The following is a 16,018-nucleotide window of genomic DNA, read 5'->3' as shown; positions in this document are numbered from 1 at the left end:
AGGGAAAAGGAAAAAAAGGGGAAAAGGAAAAAAAGGGGAAAAGGAAAAAAAGGGGAAAGGTCCTTTACACACTTTCTTCCAAAGCAGTTACTGATGGCCTGACCAAACAGCCAAGTAATGCAACTGATCAGCAACTCTACTTTTAAAGCCTGGTTTGATTGCACTCCTCCTGGTCTCTCATCCAATGACACAGCAAAGGTTTAAGTAAAACAGAATCTTTCCCATGATGAGGGGGAAAAAAAAAATCAGCAGGAGGATCTGCTTATATCAGGGTTGATTTAAGGTCCAAACTGACCTAGCCTTGCAAAGCACAAAAGAACCCTCACCACCCCACACAACACACCTCTAATGACACTTACTTGAGAGCTCAACTTCAGCCACACGGAATTTCTAGATTATCAAGCAGATAAAAATTCAGTAAATACATTAACATTCCTGGAGTCCCCGAGTAACCAAAGGAGAAACACACCTGTCTGAAGAACATCAGATGAGTACTAGCACAAGGAAATGTCGGGACCTGAAATCTCAATGAATATTCTTTGGAAACGCTAACAATTCTTTGGTATCGCCAAGTCAGCTTAACTTTGCATGAAGGAAGATGGTGGCCAGCCAAGATGAATTCAGAAGCACTAAGTTTAGCAGGAAACCAGCCAAGCAGCGGTCTAAAGCTGCTAGGCTTAAAAGCCGTAAAAGCATAGAAACGCCGTATGAATAAAGCACAGAATTCTACACAGCAACAATTACTTTAAATGAAGGAACCAAAGTATTTACACATCAGTAGCAGCTATAAACATTGTGAAGAAATAGCGATTAGAGCTATTGATATGCCCGTCTTCAAACATGGCAGCTACAGGGTTTGTTCCTGTGCCAAAGGGTCCAGGTCTTACTGAAGCTATTCACAGGCAAACTGACAGAGAGGGTTTTTTTTAATTAAAAGTCTCCTTTTTAAAGCTAGATATACGAGTTCAGAAAAAGCGGTGTAGCCTAGCAATCCTGCCAAAGCTTTTGGGAAAAGCGTCAAGTCTCCCCTGCCTAAAAGCTGTGCCTTATCCAAAATTTTGTGAAACGCAAAATGTAACTTTACTCGGATCTGGAGGGTTCCCCCCACGTCAGCTGAGGTTGCGCAGACGTGGGCCAGCCTCTGGCAGAATAATCCCAAACTTCTGCTCGAACGGATTACAGACAAACAGTCAAAAGCACTCGGGTACATTAGAAAACCAAAACCCAACTCTCTGGGCATCTTCTTTATGCCTTGCAGAACACATTAGGGGAGAAGCGCACAAAAGGTCCGTTTCACCAAATTTTTGTTAACTGCCACCTCACCGACGTCAAATCAAGTACGCAGCAACTGCGCTCCTCAGCGTTTCAGGTGCGCACCTCCGCTACAACACGCCGCACTGCACACTAACCTTAAGAAGCTGGTTGATATTACAATCTGTGTAGTTATGAAAACATTTAATTTTTTTTTTGCCTTCCGCTAAACTTTCTAAGGCAATCCAGTTCAGCATCACTAGCCAAATACTGTCAGAGGTGCAATTATTCTCTCTTTCATTGTTTTACAGCAGCAATGTCACACCAACCTCCTGATCGCAAGAATCATGGAGGCATTAAAACACACCAGCAGAACAATTCCCAGCGCAACACATCTCATTTACAGTGAATGGCACTGTACAACACCTCCCACTGATTTTGATCAACAGTATGATATTATAAATTCCAAAGAAAATTGTGGTGTAATTGCCGAGCGATGTGGCTACGCTCACATGCAAAACGCCAGCGTATACACCTGCTATACACATGCTTAGCTGCTCTGCTATAAAGTCCTTTTTTTTCTTCTCCTGGCTTTTTAAAAATAAATAGCTTGAGCTATTTTATTAGATAGCATGTCCCTCTACTCGCTTGCTAAATTAACACCAACTGAAGTAATAAATCCTCATCTAAACAGGCAAAGAATTCTCCTCCTTTCCAATACAAATGGATGTTGAAATACTGACCCCAGAGCAACAATTACTTAAATCTATGCATCGAAGCACATGGTAACAACTAAAATTTATGATTTTTCTAAGAAAAAAAATCACTCGTGCACAGATGCAACACATACCTTAGAAAGCATTTTGACATATTGCTATTTTCCGTGCAAGAAGTAATGGCCTGAAAAGAGATACTTTGAGACTCACCATAAATAAAGCGTCCTTGGCTGCCTTTCTCTGATTAAAATAATAAATAATGAAACTATACTTTCACAGGTATACTTCCTTGCTTAAGCAAGCATATTCCTGAGATACGTTAACATATTTATGATTATTGCTGTAGTTGTTTTAATTTTATGCTATTAATTTTACTCTTGTGGAGCATTCACAAACACTACATTAAAAACTGGAGAGCTACAAAAAAGTTACTTTCAGCTAGTTCACAAATTTTACAAAATGACCTCGATAGCTGGTAACGGAGCAAAATGCCTGAGGGCTTGAAGATGGTAGTCATTTCATTCACAAGTCATCTTTGCAGACTCTCTTCATTCAGATGATCCACAGACAAGAAAAAGGGAATGGTTTTTAAAAAGCAGTAAACCAGCCAACCTCTTCCTCTGACCTCTTGATTTAAGAGATAGGGCAATAGCATGTCCCCATAAAAAAACCTAAACTCTCGCTACTGCCTGCAAAACTGTGTGGATCCATTCCTGGATTTTGGTCACACAACTGGTAAATTATGCTCTAAGGCATTCCCCAACGGCTTCCACCACTCTGGAGTTCCCTCAAATGGAGGGCAGCACTCACTGCCTCTGTGAGAAAATAATACCATGAGTTATTGTTGGAAACTCAGGGCTGGCTTGAGCTAAATTTGGCGAGTTGAAGTGAGAGCAGTGGCCCTCAGTAATAAAAACTGAGAACTGTTCAAGCCAGAGGAAATGAAAGGGAGGCTGTTTTCAAAAGCTTAGCTGCAAACTCTAGTCTTACTCTAGGTGGATTTCAAAGAGCAACTGCAAGACACAAGTCATCTTCTGCCACGGTTCCTCAAGGATTCATCTGCTCTCAGACCAGGACACATTAAAACCGCGGCTCTAGGGCATATGCAGACTCATTTTACTTCCGAAGAAAGATGGAAATTCTAGGATGCAACCGAAGTAGGCATGATCACAACTCACACTTCATTCTTTTCCAGAATAACAGGACTCTGCATGATCAAAGGAACTCAAGCTGCTCAGTTATTTGCTTACGGGATCCCTGAGAAAAGCCGACGGTGATCCAGGTGCTCCACGTGCGAGTGCCTCGCTCCCCAGCACTGCGTTCCAAACGGTGGCAAGGTTGCCCCTTAGCGAGATGCTGGCTTTGGCATAAAGCAGATTAGGCATTCCCCGTCCCCACTGTCATCCCCTGCATCCTCGCCACTCACTCCCATCTTCCAGATGGGGTTCCAGTTTTTTGGACCAGCTGCAGTGGTCCAGTTTACAACGGGACACTACAGACAGTCGTGCTGGTGTGGGCAGGGAAGGGGCAGGACTGGGCAGAAATGAGGGCTGGGGCGAGGATGGGAGTGAGAACAGATCTAAAGATACATCTAAGTCCTAAACAGGCTGTTCTAGCTTCCGTCCAATATGTAGTCATGTGTTAGATAATTAACAAATGCACACAAAACAAGCTCTTGTGAAAGTACGTAATGCCCTAACCGTCACCTTTTACCTCTTGGGCTGAACTTCTCACGTAGCATGCAAGACAAGCTCAAGGTGAAACCTGTAAGCCTATTTGGATACTTAACTTCAGAAGAACATGCAGTTATTACCGGCACAAAAGAATGGAAAACAAGTACATATTATGTATTTAATGCAATGCAAGCATTTAAATGGAAAATAAGCAAAACTAACAAATATCTGAAAAGCTAAAGATTAGAGGAAAAATTTTACAGGAGATCTTGATTTAAGATTTTAGCAGCACATATATAATGCACTGAAAAGCCTCCGAGAGGCTCTGCGCTCTGTAAGGGCTTGCATACCACTGGAAATTTACCAAAATAGCTATTTTGAAGTAATTATTATAATGATAATCCACGATTAAAATGCTTTCTAATGGGACTTGCAATAAAAATGTAATTGGTGATTATGGAACGCCAAGATGATCTTGCTTGCGCAGACAGCAATTTTTGTGCTATGAGCAGCAGCACAGGCAAATACAATTTTCAAATCAAAACAGGAGATTCAGGCAGAGGCAGACAGATACCAGCTTTAGGTTAAGAGCAGCCAAAAAGCATCACAACATGACAGCTATAATGGAAATACACAGAAGAGTTACTCCATTCAGTTTTTAAGCACAGGAGCTGACGAAATTTAGAGGGCCAGCCTAAAGGTCTGACCTTTACCTAAGTCAGGTAAAACAACAGGGTTTCTTTTAAATGAGGTTGGAAACATGATAGTAACATTCCTAAATTCTATCTAATATATGCAAGAAACCCCATCCCACCCCCCGCCATAATCTAGAAGCGCAAGTTCAACAAAATCAGAGATTAGGGTTCAGTGAAAAAAAAATTCCAATTAACAGTATGAAAGAGCATACAGTAAAATTAAAAGGCCACCCCAAAATGAATTTTTAAGTTAATGTTGTACCTTATCAGAAAGCTAGCAATGTCAGAATACTGCATCTGATGGCAAATAAAAACCCCTCTTTATGCCATATGTCTTAGTTTATATTACACAGGAATACAGAATGTAATATCTTCGTCCTTAACCAGTCATCCCTACGGTGCCAGAGCAGCTCCCAGCACATTATTCTGTTCACGTTGGGTCAGCTGAATCACTGTTCCAGCCCGGAGGAGGTACTGTCTCTTCCCAGATGAGTTCTGCAGTTAATAATGGCACTGACAGGAGCAGCTTGTTGTACCAGCTGCCGTGCTACATTTAGGTAATAAATGTGTTTAACTACACTGCGAAGAAATAAAATCGCGTCCCATCTACCAAAGACCCATTCATTCAAGCATCAATAAAACGCACCTTTTCCATTTACCTACTTACAGGACCCCCTGCCACCGTAGCATCTAACCACGCTAATGATCCCACTGAACTCCATTCCTTAATGAAATTAGTCCATACAATTTTAAATTACCCTGGAAGCAGAAGTCTGTCTTCACCTCCGTAACCAACAGCATCTGCCTAATGATGCAGATGCATCATGTGAGCTGCACCAATTTCTTCTCGAGGCGGCAACCTGAGGACAGAGCGTATCAGACGAGCTCTGGTAGGGTCTCTCACCAGCCTGGGTTACAGAGAGAGTATTCCATGTCTGGCTTATAAGCTGTATTTTTACACCTTTCTTTCCAGACCACTCGTTCAAGTGAGGCTTTCGTTTTGTGCTATGAGCTGAAGTGTTGCTCTCACACAGGTTGAAACAAATACAAAAATTTTATCCCAGGGTAGATTGAACCCCCAAAGAAGCAACAATAACTGTATGTGGCAAAGACAAAATGCACAGGACAGTTTTTTGTGGGTGGTAGAAAGGGAAGGCATTCCCTTCTGGAGATCCTGAACAAGCATTCCCTCCTGGAGATCCCAGATTCCCTCCGAGCTCCGTACCAAAAAAACGCAAGGCGTCATGGAGACTGCCTCTTCCAACCTGCCTCATCTCTGTTCTCTCCCCAGAGTCCACGGAGAGGACTGGTGGCTCTCTGCGGAGGAACGTGTCCTGCCAGATGTCGGGGGGGCTAAACCAAAGCAACTTTCTATTTCGAAAGGAAACACTCAACACTTGCCCCGGGGCTCCCACCCCAGCACATGTGTATCACAGGTGACATCCAAGGCCTTCAAAGCTGCACGCAGCCCAAGACAACGATGAGCTCTGAGGGCTGAAAGTGCCTTCTACACCTGCTGGTGGTGCCCAGATACCGATGAGAGAAGAGAGAAATGGTAACACTGATGGGCAGACCTATGGCTTAACTTACAGATTTAGCATGGCTGCAACTACAGGTTTCCTACTAAAGAATGTGCGTTTAAAAGGAGAAAAACACTGCACTCTTTTCTCCTTAGCTTCTACTTTAAAGCATAAAGGGTCAAAAATATTTCTCTTTATCTGTTTCATCCTTTTTCAAAAGGCAACATTTGACTCCCTGTGTCCCTAATGCAAAAGAATGTTCAAAAAACCCCAACAACCACACACGTATCACGGATGAAAGTGCTAACAGAAAGTGCTAGTATGGCTTGTGAGAGCTGCCATTGTGCTGGCCTGGCAGACATTTCTTCTAAAATCTCTTCCTAGAACATATGGCATCTTCCTCACTGGTAAGTTTTAAGCTATAAAAAAAAAGAGACTTCAATCTAAAATGATGCTTTCATTTGCAGATTTTGTACAGAATACACAATTTATGCCAATAATTAGCATTTTAAAAGGCTATGCAATACTGACTGATATTTTTTGAGGATATAAGCAAGATTCACTGAGGCACAAAAAGTCTCGTTTCTCTTTTAGATAAAAGATTTCAGATAACGGGCTGCCAATTAAAGCAGGACTTCTTATGGAATGAACGCCTATGCACTGTGTCCTGAGCTGAAGTTAATCCACCCTTACAACCCCTGTACGTATATTCAATGTAAAATGTGGTAGGGAGAAAGAAAAAGCAGAAAACCTTAACGATTCCAAGGTGGAAGTTTTATTTCTCATCGCTGTTAAAACAGCACTTGCATTTAGGGTATTTGCATTTCCGGTGTAATTGCCTCCTACAAAAATTTAAGTTTTTACATTTATTTTGGTTACTAATTTCAGCTTTTTATGGAGGGCTGTGGATCCTTTTCTCTTTGGTTTTGATTGCTTGCTCTTAACCACCACCAAAAAAAAAAGAGCAGTGGAGTGCCAGGACAAGGGGAGTGGGGAGGAGAAGGCTGTTGCTTTGAGATGGCAAACGACACAGCAGTGAAATCAAGAGGTGTACTCTACCACACTAGAGTGGAACAACGAGCTGAACGAACACAAGAGCCTGCTGACACGATGGTACACGCCACAGCGACGGCGCATAAGCACTGACCTACATTGCCAGTCTGGATTGAAAGGGAAGTTCACAAAGCTCTTGCCACGAAACCAGCAATCCCAGCTCTACACACACTTTCAGAAGAGTCACTGGGTATGTCACGGTTTCTGTCAACTTTGATGGAATGTGGAGCTATTTGGGACACACATACTAAACCATCTGTGCAATACAGAGCTGCAATTAACACTTTTTTAGCCTCTTATTTCAGCTAATGAAACATTCCTTAACACCACCTTGTCCCCCACAATGCTGTCATCACAACTTTACAATTTCTTCTAATACTCAAAAATCTTTCCGGGTACAGCATTCTCAATAGCTCTGGAGTTTCTCTTCCCATTCACCAGCACCGTAACTGGCCTTCTGAGTTAGCTCAGGTGTCAAATCAAAAGCCATTTGCAAACCAGTCTTCACAGAAGACATTCAATGAAAAGATCCGGTAAGCCTTCAGTCACGTTTTACTTGTCAACTGGTATCTGTGCACAGAACTCCATGAGCAGTCGCACAGCAATAGCTTCCAACTGCATTAAGTAACTGTCCTGTTGGGAATGCCAACGTTCCCACTAGAGCTCCCCGTTTCCCCTCTCTTACCAGTATGCACTTCACTTGCCCACTATTCTGACAACCAGTAAGAACAATGGAGATTCACCTCGATTTTGACCAAATGAAAAATCTCTCCCCGCTCAGAAAAGTCACTGACCGCAGGAGCTAGTAATTCATGGGCCAGTCCCCTAAAAGTTGCAAATGCTGGTCATGAAAACAGAATATCTCTTTGTTCTTCTGGCTTGCAGCTGCTCTGACTAGGTCCATACATCCAAATTAACATAGAAAGTAGAGTACCCACAATATAGAGACTAATGACTCGGCGGAAGAGGAGGAGAAGGCAACAGGAAAAGATACAGCATAAACCAAAGGGTCTGCTGTCATTTATAACATCAGCCTTATATTCAGGCTAGAGTCCGTACTGCAAATATTACGAAGCACTCACATAGCTGTATTTTTGATGATTCTTCCTTGGTCCATTTTCTGCCCAATACCATGTACAACAAACACAATGTGACTAGTTTGTGGTGGCTTGTCTTCTAACGTAGCTTCTTCTACATAGCCTCTATGTAGCCTTGTCCCACTACTTGAAGCTGTAGAAAAAACATTATCCTAGATCAGTTACAGTCTATGAAGTGCAATGGTCTTATATGTTGACAGAAGCTTGACTTGTCTCAGACCGATACATTAAACTATTTTGAAAACGAGATTATACATAAAGGAATAGCATGGATTTTTAAATATTTGCAATTTTACACTCCTGAGAGATTTGAGCAAGTAGGTGACATTACTTGTATGACTCAATGTATTAACAGGCCATTTCCAGTGTAAAGATAACTAATTTCAGAGACGTTATGAAAAACAACATTTTAGAAAACAGTTGCGTTAATTGTCCATCTACTTTTGCAATGCACTTTTTCTGTGCGTCTCAGTCATTAAACTTCCTTACATCTCCAGCTTACTTCCACAGCATGGAAGGATCATGGGAATGATCTGGCCACAAAACTGGTGGTGTCATTCTCTCTGATCCAATTAAGAGAGCTGGTTGAAAAGTTTTACATTTTTTAATTTTGACAGGGAAAAGCTCTGTTTTATTTCAAGCTGATCCAACCTCAAATTTTCCCACTCCTTCTCCAGCTCAGTGGCCAAACCGAAAACCAATCAGCCAGGGCAAATCTGGCTATTATCTGCGCCGACGGCTTGAGAAACCTACTGGCACAGCGTGTCTTCATCCCCCTCTAGTGACAGACCCATACAGAGGACATGCCAAGGTCCTGCATGAATCCAGCAACCCCTTCAGATGGCCAGGTAGAGGAAGGCAGCACCATTCCCCGCCACAAAAATTGAAACAAACAAGTTGTTTTGTTTTTAAGGAGGAGGAAAACACTACAAAAACGCTAAGGGCAGTTTTTACACAGGACAGGTTTTGTTTATCAAGTGGGCATCTACTCGGTATTTCTCCCCCCAAATTGCTTAGGACAGATCTTGCTTATTATTTATTACATATTATCCAAATTATGTTCTGGATACAGAACACTTAATTCCTTCTGGAACTGAAGCATTGAATTATATTAATTCTTGACAAACATTAATTAAGTATCCACCCAAGAGCCCTGTGGGGTAAGAGGGTATTAATTACAGAACACAGGCATGGAGATTAAAGCCAAACCTATCACTCGATCTTGTCTCCTCAGAGACCAAGGAACAAAACAGATGTGCATGTTCTGGTTTTTGTAGTTGTCCAGCAGTGCATAGGAGCACCACAACAGAGGGGACAAGTTCCAGTTTTATAGGTTGGCAATAATCTGCCTTTTACTTGAGAGAGACCATCCTCTCCTCCAACCATCTCAGCCTTGCTGGCTTTATAACTGGTAGTTTTGGGCTTAAATGAGCCTGGTTTCCTACTGGAAACAATTTCTGTCTAAATGCTTCACCCCTCCGCTCAGTTCATATGTCTGTTTAATGAACAGAAAAAAACCAAGAGCTGGCGAGAGGGGAAGGTATGATCACGTATTTAAGGAATGAATCACAGTATGCAAGTACACAGCGGTGAAGTTAAGGTTGCAAAGGGAAATGTAATTCTTATATTGTAGCTGCTAGACTCTGCCACTGTAATATTTTCTTATACTTATTATGTAATGTTAACTGCTGCATCCAAAATAATAATAAAATATGCAATAAAAATAAGTCATAGCCTATTTGCATCTACTTACAATTATGTACAACAGCCTAAGGACCCTAATGTACTCTTCTGTAAAACTGCAATGGCAAAAGTGAGCTAGTCACATGTTAAAACTTCAAACTTGAAATCTCCTTCTAGTGTTAAAGTGACAAACTTAAAATACCGGTATTTATAATATTCTTTACATACTCTGAGAAATATTACCTTTGGAAAACCCCAACTTTTGTGTAACAGTTCTTGCAATTTTAGATGTTGTTGCATCACTGTAAAGATACACTTCATCCACACTGTGCCAGTCCACATGGTTGCGACTCAACTTTAGACTATGAATAGCTGCAGCAAAAAGGAATAACATTTAATTTAGATGGGTAAGAGGAAAAAAAAGCCTCTTCAAACACAGAGAGAGAAGAGTAATTTACACATACGTTAAAATCTAGAGCTCTCTTATACCTAAATCTGTATTACTTCTTACCTTGAAAAGTTTTTAAGTTTAGAATTAATCTGACCAGGACAAGCAGCAGTTTGGAGACCAACTCTGAGGTCATTTTGCATCATTCTCCTCCCACCCTCATTTTGGGATGGTAGGTTTCCAAAATATTCCCTTAGCTGAAAATAAAAAACAGGGCGGGCAGGGCAAAGCATCCTGAAATATTGCAGGTTGGCGTGATAACCAGGTGACTGCCCCATGCACCCTCACTAGAAAAGCACAATTTCACTCCCATCTTCTCTCTCCTGTGTCCTGTACAGCGAGATCCCTGGTTTTCACCAAGACTACAGCGCACTACAGCAACACAGAGGCTTTCAAGGCTCCATTACTAGAAGGCTCCATGGCATTTCTATCCTTTCAGAAATATCTAGGAGCTGGAAATGCAGTTCAATGAGAAAGCCCCTGAATGAGTAATTTCTGGCACAGAAGAGAGTCTAGCTCTTTCAAAAGCCACTAAGAGCTCTAGCTTTTTTTTTTGTGCAGTTGTTGTATTTTCCAGATTTGGAACTGATTGAGCTCTGGGACCAACCTCATGACACACTGCCTGATTGTTGGGATTAAGCACAGCAGGCATGTTATAATGCAAGTCAGAATCCCTCACCTAAGCTTGGAGCTTGTGTGAGCAAAGCAGTACCACAGCTGTATTCCTTGTAACTGGGATTTCACCTAAGTTTGGAAATCTGCTGCTTAGGTCTCATCTAATGTGGGATACACGACATTTGGAGAGCTGACAACAGTAATAGCCCTGTGACAAAAGAAGTGTTACTTAACTGTCATTGGTCTTGCTAAGAAGTCTGAAGTCATGGAAAACACCCAGAGAGGTTGTTTTGGGTTTGGTTTTTTTTTTCGTAACAAGCAGAGCTCTAATCTGTCCCCTACTTGAAGCCACTCAAATGGATTTTTTATACTCTTCTAAAAACATTCTGAGAAAGCCTGAGCCGTCACGATTTCATATTTTAGCTCTGCCACAGCACAAACCAGCCATGTTAAGACAGATGTTGTGACCTTTCTCCTGCAGTACTTTTTGTTTCTTTGCCAAGGCAGATAGACCTGATATAGTCTGAAGAAAAACTAAATGAAGTCTGTAAGGGGATTAGAAAAGGATGACCCCTTCTGTTATAGTAAACAACTGATTCACAAAAAATAACTAGAACTACATTGCTGTTTTACACTGACAGAACAAGAACAGGAAAGGAAGTCAGCCTGACTTGGAAGAGCAGACACATCAGCTTAGAGAATGACTGGCCAGAGCAAGAAGCAATCGAGTGAGAACTTAATGAACATGCAAACTAATTTTTCATAAACACCCCTGGGGTGCAGAGGTGAATCCATGTCCAGAAATCTCAATTTTGAACTGGAGCAGGAAAAAAAATTCCCAGCAAAACTTCCTCTTTCAGACTTGGAGACAACACAACACAGACTGTGATGTCCAGAGGCAGGCACATAGTCATGTAGCAGCAAAGGCAAGGGACCTCCTTGCAGATGTCTCCACAATCTCCTCCATCCACAATTCCATGACCAATGTAGACTTTTTATGGATTGTCTCACAGGTCTTTAAGAGCTTTTCCATCTGTATTCTGTAAAATCCCTCTCAGAATATGTTCTTGGGGAAGCTGACAGAGGAGGGCTGGAAGCTGGATACCTTAGGAGAGTGTTGTGCTCAATGTCCAAAGCATGCAGAGGAAGAGATGGAGAGGCCCGTGGCCAAGTCACCTACTACCACTGGAAGAACAGCAGTTTGGGGAGAAGTGATCCTCAAACTCTTTCTGGAATCAAGTCCAGCCTCTCTATTGGAAAGAATATAAAGAAAGAAATAGGTTTTTCCTACCCTGCATGAATTATTCTCACTTGGGAAGAACAAATTCCTAACTTTTACGGTGTTCTTCAAAAACACGTATGTTGAAGGACACATCAAAATCAACTACCAGACATGTAAGCACTGAGGAACTGCAAATGAAATATCCAACACTATTTCCCTGCATATTTAGTAATGCCTTCAAAAAGGAACCCAAAAACTTTGGTCTACTGTTAACACAAGCACCACATGAAACTACCAGTAACCTTCAATAGGACCGTACTTCCTTGTCTCTTGACAATAGAGTAACTTACCTCTCTGAGATGTGTTGTTAACATACACATTGCATTCAAGTTCAGATACACTTTTTACAACACTTGGACTATACACCCTTCCTTTATACCCAGCACCCAGTAAAAAAAAAAATATATATATATATTTATAAAAGGTGTGTGTTTGTTCTTGCTTCTCAGTTTTCTTTCAACCACAAAATATCAGGAGATTTTAGGGAAGTGGCAGGATCCAGAACATGCATATGGACAACACTTTTCAGTGAATCCACCAATTTGCCAGAAAGATGATAAATTTTGCAATTTAATTGACATACTAACATTTTATTTTGCATCTCTCAGTACATTTTCTTTACCAACACACTCACTGCTTTGCTTTTGAGTGCCTGTCCATGTGCACACTCCAGAGCAAAGTCCAAACCAGCAGGAGAGAGACTCAACTGCTGAAAAAAAGTGGCTTGCAGGACATTTCAAAGGCACCAATGCACGCCAATGCAGTATTTTGCAAAAGTTTGGATAACACTTCCAGGGTGTCTATTTTACCAACCAGGAGTAGACACATTCCTTTAAAAGTTAACAAGAGTCACCTGGCTCAAAACAAAGCTGGGTGCTCTACCTTGGCATTCTGTTTTGAAATCCCATGGGATGCACTGTTTAAAAAGTCTGCCTGAGGATCAGTGTGTCCATTCCACAGGCCAACCCATTCTCTTACTGAGGTGGGGTGAGATTTTGTCTCCCCTTTTTTAATTTATATAAACATTGGGATGTCTGTTCATCCTCAGACCCTGGATGTGATGCCCACCAGTGGAACAGAAATCCCCTAATAAGGGAGAATCTATCACCCTGAGCTCTAGGCCCTCTTGGTGTGCAAGAATATCCCTTCAAAACAGGACTGACACCCCACTTGATGACTATTGTGCTTTCTCTATCCTTACATAAGAATCTGTCCCAGCGATGACAATGTCTGGGGAGAGAAAAACTCCCTTGCAGACACACATGGCAGAAACCCAACTGAGAGAAGAGCTGCCTGGCTGAGACCAGTCACAGGGATAAATGATCCACAAGCCATGTGTGCATGCACACCTAGGCAGAGACAGCAGCTCTCTGTCGTTATGCACAGGAGATACTCTTTAGGTAAAAAAACCCTGCAGTAAGGTACGTTTTCATTAGGGCCAACACTGCACCGAGGACTGTGAAGAGATTCTCAAGCTCTCAAGCGCCCAACTAAAAGGAGCTTCTGCTGCTGACGGTCCCAGGGTGTGTTAATAGTGAGGCAGAGAACAAAAAAAAGTGTCTTTGGGGAGGATTTGATAGCAGTCTGAAAATAAGCATGCTAAAAATTCAAACTATGCAAACCGTGACTTCCAGGTATGAGATAACAAGGGCTGCCACGGCTCTTTTGAAACTGAACGCAAGGAAGAGAAAGTTATGTTTTCCTGGCGATGATGACATAACATGATTTACATTCCCTTTTCAGAACAAACAGTGACTGTCCTGTAAATGCTCAAATTGACAACTCGGGAGGTGTTCATACTGAGATGTCAGTGTCAGGAAGTCACCAAGGCGCATCGTAGCGTGGCTGAGGAAGCCAAGGCGCAGAATTCAGATTAGGCAGTGGGTATGGCATAGGCAACGCTCTTTGTGGTCACGCCTCTGCCTTCTGCATCCTTCAGGAGTACACTTTCTACGGTTGTGGATCCTCTCCAGGGCACCAGGCTAGGAGATCGCTGAGTTGCGCTGAGATCTGGCTGTGGCTACAGCATCTCTGAACAGCAGGCACAGAAGATGAAGAGTCTCCCATAAAACCACAGGACAGGAAGCTCCCTGTGGATCAGACTTCTTGCGGCTTTGTTTTCACATGAACTACTTCCTTGACACTGACAACATGCACAGCTTTCTCAGTAGATATCTCCAAAGGTGCATCTTCCCCAGTTGCAGAAAACCCAAGGTATTCTGCACACTGCTTAGTTGTCCAGTTTGGGAGTAACAGCCAAGCCCACAGACACGAGACCAAGTTTTGGTTTCTTTTGTAGCCAGAAAGTAGAAATGAAACATTTTTCAGGACTATCAACCACGACAGACACCTAGAGTATGAGTAGCGTGGAAGGCACAACCCCACTATAGATGGAAGACAGCCAGACGCTAGACAGCAGCGAGCAAGCCATGCAAACACGGAGAGAAGCACAGGGGAAGTGAGAGTGATCAAGAAAGAACTTTCAGCTGAAGAAATCAATGGTTACTATCACACAAACCTCCAGTTTCACCAAGATAGAGGAACACAGAGGGAAAAATACCTCTAAAAAGTTTAAACATGAAAAACGAAGAGGTAAGCAGAATATAACTGAATACGTATTCCTAAAGCCTTGAAGAGCCTGATCTCAGTTAGACTGCAGAAACTCATCTTGAGTCAAAATAACTGGAGAGTTATTTTGTCAAAATAAACTGAGGAGCAGGAAGCCTGTGCTATTTTGTACGCTCACAGCACAAAACCCGTGGAGAAGCTGGGGATGCGCACTGCTAGCGCAAACATCCTCCCAGCACAAGTGCTTGGGGAGCCGAACACCTCCAGGAAGGAGTGCAGACAGACAGGCACTTGAACATGGCGTGCCATGGGGCCAACAGTTTAAAATTAAATACCTTTTAAGGTAAGCACCTCTTTTTTGCTGGATACTTTCATCCACCAGCCAAGACCAAAGCATGGGGTGATTTTCCTCTACCACCAGAGCTCGGCTATGCTCAAGTCAAAATCAATCTGGAGGCAAGCACCTTTGAAGTGCCAAGAGCTGATATTATCTCCGTCTCCTCCACAAAGGCACTGCCACTCCAGTCAGGGCTAAAGACCAGAGAAGGGATACATACTGCCCGAAAACCTTTTCCGCCTTCTTTTTTTCAAGGGTTTTAAAATAAACCAGTAAGCATTCGTTTCTGCACAAAACCCTGCCACATCACGCACAGCCGAGAGCGTCATTTGGCCTCTCTTGTTCTTTCTGAAACAACTCTGAAGTTCTGGTATATAAAACTGAGGTTCAGCTGTAGATTTTAAAACTTTTTTTTTATTTATTTAAAAAACAAATGCAAAGCCATTAAAAAGGCTATTGCGCTTAACTAAATTGGGCTGTTCCACATCGCTGTCATTTTTGTATTGCACTTCACCACCTCGCAATTCATCAGTGTCATTTGTTACATAAGCACCTACTTTGGATTTTTTAATTCAAGCACATTCATTACCACAACTGAACATGATGTAGAGAAAAAAACCCAAACAAAATAATTCCAAAATAAAAGGCAGAAGTCCTTTCTTACTGCTCAAGACAGTAATTATACACCTTTAACAGACTTGAGTTCCATGTGTGAGAAGAGCCAGGAAAAAGTTTACTATTAAACAATTTGATTCCAGACATTTTCACTTGGACCCAACTATAGAAAAATATAATCAAAGGAAATCAAAAGGCAAACATTTATGCACATCAAAATAAATTCTCATACTTCACAACATCCCCGGGAGCTAAAAGAATATACGGTATGACAAGAATAACTCTAAACCAACCATGTGCATTTACATTTTAAATCGAGGGTGCAGTTTTCAGCAGTCTAGCTCCGCAGTCACTGAAGTCAGTAAAAGTTTAATCACTACCGGCTTTAACGGTGGCAGAGAACGAACAGTGACAAGGACTTTTGAGCCTTCTGCAATCATTAATGGTTCCTGTGAGATCTCCTCC

At 42.0% G+C, this 16,018-nt stretch overlaps 1 protein-coding gene across 1 annotated transcript in view; it reads right to left on the bottom strand.

Annotated features, from left to right (window-relative positions):
* LOC104619352 (phospholipase DDHD1-like) overlaps window positions 1-16,018 on the bottom strand; it is a gene marked incomplete at both ends in the record, with an annotated part of 39,808 nt that overhangs the window by 14,631 nt on the left and 9,159 nt on the right. The window contains 2 exons of the mRNA XM_010285199.1: window positions 7,991-8,138; window positions 9,932-10,060. Coding sequence (XP_010283501.1) covers window positions 7,991-8,138; window positions 9,932-10,060 — 277 coding nt within the window. The remainder of the gene's footprint in view (window positions 1-7,990; window positions 8,139-9,931; window positions 10,061-16,018) is intronic.

The sequence above is a fragment of the Phaethon lepturus genome, unplaced genomic scaffold (genome assembly GCF_000687285.1).
Source record: "Phaethon lepturus isolate BGI_N335 unplaced genomic scaffold, ASM68728v1 scaffold49694, whole genome shotgun sequence".
Lineage (NCBI taxonomy): Eukaryota > Metazoa > Chordata > Aves > Phaethontiformes > Phaethontidae > Phaethon > Phaethon lepturus.
Note: the sequence above shows the minus strand (reverse complement) of the source record. Positions and strands in the feature narration are given on the sequence as shown.